The 10,600-nt window shown below is 41.8% G+C and overlaps 1 protein-coding gene across 2 annotated transcripts; it reads right to left on the bottom strand.

Moving 5' to 3' along the window:
- Nucleotides 1–340: 340 nt before the first annotated feature.
- LOC124860668 lies at nucleotides 341–10,320 on the bottom strand. 2 transcript variants are annotated; one of them, XM_047354159.1, is made up of 7 exons: nucleotides 10,139–10,320; nucleotides 9,853–9,895; nucleotides 9,235–9,348; nucleotides 7,195–8,459; nucleotides 5,072–5,908; nucleotides 2,683–2,796; nucleotides 341–1,778 (listed from the first exon to the last, which is right to left on the bottom strand). In XM_047354159.1, exons 3-7 carry the CDS (start codon nucleotides 9,335–9,337, stop codon nucleotides 897–899), a joined length of 3,201 nt encoding a protein of 1,066 aa, XP_047210115.1. In that variant the 5' UTR covers nucleotides 9,338–9,348; nucleotides 9,853–9,895; nucleotides 10,139–10,320; the 3' UTR covers nucleotides 341–896. The 2 variants fall into 2 exon arrangements, with proteins under 2 accessions (XP_047210115.1, XP_047210114.1); XM_047354158.1 differs by lacking the exon at nucleotides 9,853–9,895.
- Between the last annotated feature and the right edge of the window lie 280 nt (nucleotides 10,321–10,600).

The raw sequence follows: 10,600 nt of genomic DNA on the forward strand, positions 1-10,600 counted from the left end.
ATGTTTCTTTACAGCATGAAAATGTATAACTGGGTTCCTTCCCTCCCTCCTCTTTCTGGTACATCATTTTCAAATGACATGGGAACTATTTAATTATTTTAGGTGACAGAACAACACAAAGTAGTGCATCATTTTGAACAAAAAGAATATATATTTTTTCTTTTTTACAAACTAAAATTTTAAGTGTTTTTGTGCATGTAGACCCCTGACTGTGGTGGTTCTTGCATGGAGAGTGCAATCTATCTATCTATCTATCTATCTATCTATCTATCTATCTATCTATCTATCTATCTATCTATCTATCTATCTATCTATCAACACAAGAACAATCCATTCCATGTCCTGTGAAAACAACATTTTTATTGTCAAAATCAGATACTAGAAAAGTGGCACAGTGTACGCTGCCAAACAACGATAAAACATGGTCCACGAATGTTGTCCTGAAACATTTAACAAATCATAGCAGAGCTGAAATGATCAGTTCTATTTACAACCAATATAACAATCCTAGTTTCTTCAGGCACTAAAAGACCTGTTTCTTTTGGCTTCAAAACTCTCCCAACTGATCTTTACAGCTAAAACAAACCTTGTTGAACAGTCTACTGAACAGTCACAAATTAGCTGTGAAAACTTAAAAAACCCTGTTCCTTGACTAAAACAGATTAAATGGTATACTGCTGTTTTCCAGTTTGCTTTATAAAGCATATATTTAACTTTCCTTTTTATGTTGCCAGAGTTTGGATCACAACAAAAATCCCTGATAATACTGTAGCATTTAAAACAACAGCAACACATTTTAAACGTATTCATTGAACCAATACTTTTTGTTACGTCTCTTTCATGTTTGGCTAAATTTAGACCGATCCTGAACACAAAATTAGTGAAGTGGATGTGGGTCAATAAGAGAGCACCTCAGTCTGGCTGATCTCCATTTGACCCACAGCAGAGAGCGTCACAGAAGTGCCATCCATCTTTTCTCCAACAACATCGACTTCCTCGTCTTCTCTGCCTTCCTCCTCACCTTCTGAGGACTCTGTCCAGCTAATGATCACAGGATCTGGGGCTGGACTCGAACCCCCAATGACATCGATATCCTCAATCTCGGTATCTTTATCACATTTTCCCGTCCATTCCAGACCGAACTCTTTGTCAGAATGTGACGGTGAAACAGAGCACCTCTCCTGGGGTGAATGATCCTCTTTGTACCAAATAGTCTCAGCAGAGTCTTCTTGGTCTCCGTCCACATCGATAATCTCATCAGGACTCTGTGTGTCTTCACCTGATAAACTTCCCTCAGCTTTGCTGATTGGTTCTTCCACTTGTTTTGCTTCCTGTAAACAACCTGTTGAGCTGCTCAGTGAAACAGTTTCTACGTCAATTACCTCCTCTTGCTCTAAAGTTGCTGCTGCAGAGAGAAAGTCTGCAGACTGAGAGCTCGGTGCGAACGTTTCCCTGGTAGTTGTCTGATCTAAGCAAATTCTCTTGTCTAGAAGGACATGATCACCGGTCTCCTTCATAGATTCTACTCCTCGTTTTATTCCTCTTTCCGTGGGTCCTTTCACCTCTTTTATCAAGTCTTCTTTATGACCCTCTGGCTTTTTGTCCGTTTGGTCATTTGTGCAACAGAAACCCATAGACTGTGGTTGAACTAGAGTTGGTGAACTCTCAATATGAGATGAACTAAGAAGATTTTCATTTTTCTTTGGCCCGCCCCTCCTGCATCTTCTCGGCTTGTCTGCTTTCTTTTCAAGTTTCTGTTCTAGAAAAGGCATAAACTCCTGAAAAACAATTAAACATTGTTAACTTTCTCAATGATTTATCTTGACGTTGTTTGGCAGTGGATTCATTTATCCTTCATTAACAATGAAGGATAAATGACAATTAGGACAACTAGGTACACAAGTTTGAAAAGATTGTGGGTTTTGTCTAATCCATACATACAGGCTCAAATACACAGAGAGATCGCACCAGTGACTGGAAGATCTTTCGCACCTTGCAGACCAACAACACTTTTTGAGGCCATGAACAATGTCCCGGTGTCATTCTGGATGCATATTTGGCCACTCTTCCAGCCAGAACTGGTGGAGTTCATGAAACAATAACTTAGCTTTTAAGCATAACCCACAAATTTCAACATGATTAAGGTTGGAACCATTTCAAATGTCCATTCCAGTTTAGTGATACCCATCCAAAACCAGTTCTGAAGTGTGTTTGGGATCATTGTACTATTGGAACACCCAGGCATGCTCAAATTTTAGGTCAGTCCAGTACCGCTGACAATGAGACCGACCCTCAGGATGATGCTGCCACCACCATGGAGAGTTGGTATAGTGTTCCTGTGAATTGCTGCGGATTACAGTAATGCTTGGTGGTGTCTCGTTTTGAACAGAGGCTTCTTTCTTGAACATATCTTCTCCCACTCAGACGTTCCAGCAGTATTTTGTTCATGATAGGCTTCGACCTTGTTGGTTCCTGAGTTTTTCTTGAGCGTCCTTTCCATGTTCTTTTCATCGGAGGCGACAGATGGTTGAAATATGGACAAAGCTGGGGTCAACAGTCACAACGGCACCTCAAAACTGGTTTTGAAACGGATACAGCAGTCTGACATTGAACTTCTGCAATGGCTCTGAACTTAACTCTTTGGAAAATGTAATTTGACTTACCATGAAGGTTCATGCTCACCTTGATTTGTACTTCTTTAAGTCTGCTCCTGATTGGGTAGGACTTTGTGACCCATTTCTTTCCAAAATGGCCCCAAAGGGAGCATTTCACTGAGGTCTGTGCTTCTGATGGACTCTAAAGGAAATATTAGAGGAAAATCATTTTCTGTAAATGCTGTAGTTGTCACATTCAGCTTCATCCACATAAACCAACTCCTTTTTCTAAAAGGTTGATATTGTAGAGCGTAATAATTTCAACAATCAGTCATTTTAAACTCTAAACACCTTTAGCAGTTATTACAGGATCATGCCTACAGCTGTGTCACCAACTGATCAAAGCAATATCTCCGCTTATTGCTTGACTTAAGAATGCCGAAACATGGTTCACACTTTGCATTAAACAGGAATCTCTTATTCTTACGTAATGTTCAGTTTTTTTTTAGAGAAACTGCTCTGATCTTGTACAAGATGTGATTTAATAAACGTGATTTCATCACAACAGTGCTTGATTAAGCTAATTTTTCCACGACAGTCATAATCATTAGCAGAAAGAAATCCCTGAAATATATCACTGTGTAATGAATCTGGGCTTTTTGGGCTGAGTTATTGAGATATAATACATTTTTGATGATGTTCCAGTCCACATACAGGTCCTTCTCAAAATATTAGCATGTTGTGATAAAGTTCATTATTTTCCATAATGTCATGATGAAAATTTAACATTCATATATTTTAGATTCATTGCACACTAACTGAAATATTTCAGGTCTTTTATTGTCTTAATACGGATGATTTTGGCATACAGCTCATGAAAACCCAAAATTCCTATCTCACAAAATTAGCATATCATTAAAAGGGTCTCTAAACGAGCTATGAACCTAATCATCTGAATCAATGAGTTAACTCTAAACACCTGCAAAAGATTCCTGAGGCCTTTAAAACTCCCAGCCTGGTTCATCACTCAAAATCCCAATCATGGGTAAGACTGCCGACCTGACTGCTGTCCAGAAGGCCACTATTGACACCCTCAAGCAAGAGGGTAAGACACAGAAAGACATTTCTGAACGAATAGGCTGTTCCCAGAGTGCTGTATCAAGGCACCTCAGTGGGAAGTTTGTGGGAAGGAAAAGGTGTGGCAGAAAACGCTGCACAACGAGAAGAGGTGACCGGACCCTGAGGAAGATTGTGGAGAAGGGCCGATTCCAGACCTTGGGGGACCTGCGGAAGCAGTGGACTGAGTCTGGAGTAGAAACATCCAGAGCCACCGTGCACAGGCGTGTGCAGGAAATGGGCTACAGGTGCCGCATTCCCCAGGTCAAGCCACTTTTGAACCAGAAACAGCGGCAGAAGCGCCTGACCTGGGCTACAGAGAAGCAGCACTGGACTGTTGCTCAGTGGTCCAAAGTACTTTTTTCGGATGAAAGCAAATTCTGCATGTCATTCGGAAATGAAGGTGCCAGAGTCTGGAGGAAGACTGGGGAGAAGGAAATGCCAAAATGCCAGAAGTCCAGTGTCAAGTACCCACAGTCAGTGATGGTCTGGGGTGCCGTGTCAGCTGCTGGTGTTGGTCCACTGTGTTTTATCAAGGGCAGGGTCAATGCAGCTAGCTATCAGGAGATTTTGGAGCACTTCATGCTTCCATCTGCTGAAAAGCTTTATGGAGATGAAGATTTCATTTTTCAGCACAACCTGGCACCTGCTCACAGTGCCAAAACCACTGGTAAATGGTTTACTGACCATGGTATCACTGTGCTCAATTGGCCTGCCAACTCTCCTGACCTGAACCCCATAGAGAATCTGTGGGATATTGTGAAGAGAACGTTGAGAGACTCAAGACCCAACACTCTGGATGAGCTAAAGGCCGCTATCGAAGCATCCTGGGCCTCCATAAGACCTCAGCAGTGCCACAGGCTGATTGCCTCCATGCCACGCCGCATTGAAGCAGTCATTTCTGCAAAAGGATTCCCGACCAAGTATTGAGTGCATAACTGTACATGATTATTTGAAGGTTGACGTTTTTTGTATTAAAAACACTTTTCTTTTATTGGTCGGATGAAATATGCTAATTTTGTGAGATAGGAATTTTGGGTTTTCATGAGCTGTATGCCAAAATCATCCGTATTAAGACAATAAAAGACCTGAAATATTTCAGTTAGTGTGCAAGGAATCTAAAATATATGAATGTTAAATTTTCATCATTACATTATGGAAAATAATGAACTTTATCACAATATGCTAATATTTTGAGAAGGACCTGTAGATGATCCAGTTTTGCCTACTCACATACTTTTCAGTTGGACAGAACATCATGGGGGTTTAGCTGCCATTTTCGCTCTACTAATGAGATTTTTATGCCTTACGAAAAGCTGAGAATATAGGAAACTTAAGCAGATTTCGGAGAGTTTAGTCACCTTTTCCTCGGGGCTCTGACAGAGCACCGATCTGACTGACAGCAAGCTGTTCCTCTCCAGTCTCACCACCGGGATCTGCTGCAGCTGCAGCTCTGTCTGATCCTGAACTGATGTGGCCTTTGAATCCTGTGATGATGGCTTCTTCTTCTCTAATGAGAACAGGTTTGTCATTCTTTTCTTTGGTTTCTTTGTTAGTGGGATGGTTTTCTCTTCAGAGTTTTCAGAGAAAACGGCCGAACACGGCGACGCTTCTTGCGTCTGCAGGTGGTTGTTTGATAGATCGGCATCATCCCTTTGTACTCCAGGTGTCTGAGAGTGATTGACTTGAGGCTGTAGACGAGGTGTTTCCCCATGACCCTTGACTCTTGTGTCTTTTCTCAGGACAGCGAGTGGCTGACTGGCCTCTGAAGAACTCTTATCTTGTGTTTCGTCCTCTTTCCTGGTGTTACTGCTTTCATCATGCTGCTCAAATAATTGAAGGAGGTTTTCCAGCATGTCATTTAGCTCCCCCTCGCATTGCTGCTGCAGCACTGGCACCCCAGAGCGGATAATCTGGGTCTGTTGTTTGTTTTGGACAGCAGAGCTGCCAGAGGAGCTAACGGTGTTGCTGCTTGTTGGAAGGGGAAACTGTGAATGGGTAGCTTTGTTATTCGGTAAAATATCCAGGCCCATCATGACTTCTTCCAGTAGACGATCGATTTGTTCAGGCTGGTCCTCATGAGGCGGAGGAGCTGGAGGAGGCACCTGGGGGGTGTGGTGCAGGGACAATGCTGGGGAAACATACGGCGCGGGAGGTGAAAGCATCGGGGGTAGGGAGGGATTGCAGAAAAGACTGGCCTAGAATGAAAGAGAGAAAAAAGTAGATTATGAAGCAAAAGATACCAAACTATGTGTCTGGTTACAGGAAACTCAGGCCTCTAAGTTAAACCAGAGAAACCCTGGAGAAAAAGGTTAAAAAAGCAAACATATTTCTATTTATTGAGAGCTTTCTTGTGGTAATAAAAATAAATTTTAAGCCCTAATTATAAATAAAAAAAAACATTTGTTGCAAAATAAGAATCTTGCATGTGAAAGAGCAACACAAGGTAGAGCAGCCATTAAGTCCATGACAACTCTGGAGGAGTTGCAGAGATGCACACTTCACTTTGGAGAATCTTATCACAAGATTACCAATAGTTTTGCATTCCACAAATCTAGCCTTTATAAATAACTATGAAAACGAACAGTGCACATGACCCTGAACACACCATCCCTACAGTGAAACATGGTATTGGCAGCATCATGCTTTTCTTTAGCAAAGACAGAGAAGCTGCTTAGAATGGATGGGAGGGTGGATAGAGATAAAGACAAGGAAATGCTGGAAGAAGCTGCACAAGGTCTGAGAATGGGAAGGAGGTTCATCTTCTAGCAGGAGCCTAAACCTACAGCCTGAGCTACGATGGAGCGGATCTGATCAAAGCATATTGATCTGTTAGAATGGTCTAGTCAAAGCCCAGGTCTAAATCCAACTGAGAATCTGTGGTAAGACTTAGAAGTTGATGTTCACAGACGTTTTCCATCCAATCAGACTGAATGTTTTTTTGTGCAACAACTTTAGTCTGTAGATGTGTAGAGCTGGTAGCGATGTACCTCAAGAGACTTGTAACTGCACCAAAACGTGGTTCTAAACTGTGCTGACTCTGGGATTGGATCCAAATACACGTCACAATGTTTAGGTTTTGATTTGTAAAGAAAATAAAAAACAATGCAGCTTTTCCTTCCATTAAGGACTTCAGTCAAGTACTGCTTTGTGTTGAAGTATCATATAAAATGTCAATAAAATAAACTGAAGTTTGAGGTTATTACATGATAAAATCAACTGGCATTCAGTGATCTGAACTGATGGATTCAGGGCACATTTTAAGTATTTCCATTTTAGATTTGTCATTTTTTTACTGGACACAAAAAAACAATGTAGTATTGGTTGAATATGCTTGGCATTTTTTATTTATATAGACCACAACTATTGGTTGAAAATGATTTAACCTTTATTGTGTTGATGTTGTAGATATATTTTCCCAGGATCTTAATGGAAAATTAAATCATTCCCAACTGTAAGGCTGTTTGTGATTATATTCACTCACCTTGGTAAGCTGCTGTGTTGTGTTCCTCCGGCCCCGCTGGGTGTGTGTTACCCCTCCATCACAGCCCTGCTGCACGTCCCGACTCTGGTCCACCTCAAACACTTTTCCACGTGCTCTCCTTCTCTGATATTTCTGGGCTGGCTCCAGCTCCTCTCTGGGCTTTTGGTACAATTTTCTGCCCACTGTGCCTCCACCCTGACCTGTTCTGGGCGTTATCACCACCCACCTGTGCAGAAACACCTTCTGCAGCTTGCCCACCCCAATCTCCTGCACATCCACCAACTGAGTGAATCTGCCCCGTCCCCTCCCTGCTGTCCTCCCTTTGGGTCTCCTGGTTCTCTGCTGTCCTATCCTGGCTCCCCTGGCACCTCTTGGCCTCCTCCCTCCCCTTCCCCTGCCCCTGCTGGAGTTCTCACTGCTCTCGGGGTTCAAGAAGTAGTTGATGAATCCCGCGATGTTTCCCTCAAACTGCTCCAACCTTTCGCCTTCCCACTCCTTAGGGTTAGGGTCAGCCCCACAGCTCTGAGTGTCAGCCACACAAGAGGCTGCCTGGGTGGAAAAATGAGGGAGAGGAGGACACACAGGTGTGCGTTGTGGTGCTACAATGGCTACAGATGTGCTTCCAGATGTTATGGATTCTTGCAGACATTTTGAAGAAGTAGAGGAACATTGTACCACTTGGTTTTCATCTAGCGGATAGACCAATGTGACAGGGACAAACTGTTGAGCATCTGTCTGCACTAAACTCTGGAGAGCACTGATATCGATGGTCTCATAGGTCACGGCTGGGGGAGCAGGAGTGCATGAGTTTACGAGCTGCTCCTCTGTTTGAGTCCCCATGTCTCTTCCTCTGTCTGAAAGCATCTCTTTCCACAGATAAGTGAACCCATCCCTCACTTCTCTTCTCCACCCGACCGTTCTCCCTTCATCTTCCTCCATCCTCAGGGGCTCCGTTTGGACTCCCACCTCTGTGTACTGCTTCATCCCTCCGCCAAGCCTTCCCCTGCTTTTCGTCACCTCCACCAACCCGTTGATGCCAAGCTGGGCTGCAGCATAGATGGCCTCCTGCTTTTCGCTTTCCCCCTCCCCGGCCATCTCTCCAGAGTAAAGGAGCCTGATGATGTGCAGCAGGGTGCAGGCTCTCAGTGGCTGAAACTCCAGGAGACGGCTCTGTCCAGAAGGGGGCGTCGGTATGGACGACAGAGCAGAGGAGACGTGAGGGCTAATGGCTGACAGAATGCAACTGTGTGCTGGCACTGATACACCTGATAATAAAAGCTTAGTGTTAAAAACCTTGTAAACTGACACAACCACACTGTGCACCTCTAACACAGGAGCCAGACTTCCTCATAACCTTTTAAAGTGTGTCTTCATTTTAAGTCAAAGTTTCTGCATCCTGGATGAATGGATGATACAAAGATGGATGGATGGATTTTTGATGGATGGATGACATACGTTGAAAGACTGCGTACGGACTGAGAACCGTTCTTAATGGTTTCTTAATGTCTTTCAACGTTTTTCTATGGACTTTAGCTGCTTTTTTAATCACTTTCTGTCCAGGCCTTGTCACTGATCATGAAAGCATATTGAGCTGTGTGTGTTTAAAAAACAGAAAAAGGAAAAACTAAAAGAAAACACCAGTGGGGCAAGGCTGAACCAATGTTGTGAAGACACAAGACTTAAATGTATGAGACTGCTTATGCCTGAATGATTCATTGGTCACAGTGGAACACAACAAAGGCATTCCTTGGAAATTAATCAGGTGGTGCAGTCATAATGAAGAATAAAGATGCTGAAGACCGAAGAAAAGCTTCCAAAAACATTTTGGAAAGCCTGGATAACTACTGATAAGGACCAATTTACAACAGCTTTCAAGACTTTCTGGTTCCTAAGATGCAAAGCCTAAATAAAATATAGATAAATCAAGGCCTTTGCACAGTCCTATATGGAAATATTTTATCTACAAGCAATTATCAACAGCAACCTCATGAATATTACTCATTAAAAAAAGGATTTATACTAATTTGCGAGTGTTTATACCTCCGGCTTTGAGCAAAGTGTCACAGAACTGGCTGCACTGTTGTTGCCTCTGCAGCTCAGTGAGAAGGAGGGCTTCAAACCCTGGTTTTTGGTAGCACCACATTTCTCCATCCACTTCAAAGGAAAAGACAAGAGGCATAGAGTGAAGACGAATCAGATTATTAGGCAATCTAAGCATGCTTTCAGCATTTTTATGGCAAGACTCGATTATGTGATTCTTTTCATTTTCATAAAAATCCACCTTAACATTATATAAAATAAATGCATCACAGCATTTGTTTGAATTGCAAAAAAAAAAAAGTTAATGGACAATAAAAGTCCATTAATTTGTAAATAAATCAGTGTCTTGCTTCTAAAGACTGCATGCAAAAACTAAAAACTAAAGTCACTGAAATATAGGTGACTTTTATTTTATATTAAGCTGTAAACATGTAACTGATTGACGTGCATATGAAATGGTATTATAAACATAACTAACCTATTTATTCCAACCTATTTATAACCTTCTCAGCTTTCTTTAGCAAAAACTTGCACATTAAAATGACTTTATGACTTCCTCTTTAACTAACTGAATTCATTATATTATTTATATATATATACATAAGTTAAAATCATCACCTTAGACGTATGTGAACTGGGATCCATGTGCAAAGGCAAGTCGCTGGGATCAAAGCACACCCGAGTTTAGCATCACGGACGGCAGGCTAACTATTAGACTAAACTGTCCAAAATAAGCCTTTTAAAATCAGTCATGACACACCCGCTGTTAGTTAACATGTCACACACATCACAAAATACAGTCTAAAACTTCTACCGACATTTACCGCTAAAACTAAAATGTTTCTGCTAGCTAAATAAGGCTCCAGTAAAACAGACGCAGGTGTACGACGCCGCCTTTACTTACCGCCTTAAAGGGCCCTGTTCAAATTTATTCTGACGTCCAAAACATTTTTTGCTATTTTATTTTATTTTTTTTAGCAGGACGAAAGAATGAATTGTATTTGCTTCTCTTTTTTTAATTTCCGTCTGATTAGGAGAGGTCAGCCACTGGTCAGTTTGGTGGTCAACAGCAAATCGCGATGGGAAACATTGTAGTTTGCCGCTAGGCCACAAGGTGGCGACAGTCTACAATCACCAAAGCCAAACTCAGACGGTCAGGATGCCAAAGACTAATAAAATCAAGAGAGTTTCTGTACTTCCGTCTTCGTTTAAATATCAAAACAAAGCTAATGTCAAAAACGGCATCAAATTTTAATTGGATTTTGCCAATTTTGTTGACTTGAAATCAAAATAACATTGAATCTGTGGTCTACTTTTACATAATATAAGAAAGAAAGATTGGAATATATAATATACATATCATACC

This window comes from Girardinichthys multiradiatus, chromosome 23, assembly GCF_021462225.1.
Source record: "Girardinichthys multiradiatus isolate DD_20200921_A chromosome 23, DD_fGirMul_XY1, whole genome shotgun sequence".
Taxonomy (NCBI): Eukaryota; Metazoa; Chordata; class Actinopteri; order Cyprinodontiformes; family Goodeidae; genus Girardinichthys; species Girardinichthys multiradiatus.

Excerpts from the sequence above, each read along its gene's own strand:
- LOC124860668 (XM_047354158.1), bottom strand. The coding sequence starts at position 9,337 with ATGTGGTGCTACCAAAAACCAGGGTTTGAAGCCCTCCTTCTCACTGAG. Across the intron at positions 5,909-7,194 it reads CAACACAGCAGCTTACCAAG|GCCAGTCTTTTCTGCAATCC; the intron begins GTGAGTGAATAT and ends CTTTCATTCTAG. Across the intron at positions 1,779-2,682 it reads TTAAAGAAGTACAAATCAAG|GAGTTTATGCCTTTTCTAGA; the intron begins GTGAGCATGAAC and ends ATTGTTTTTCAG.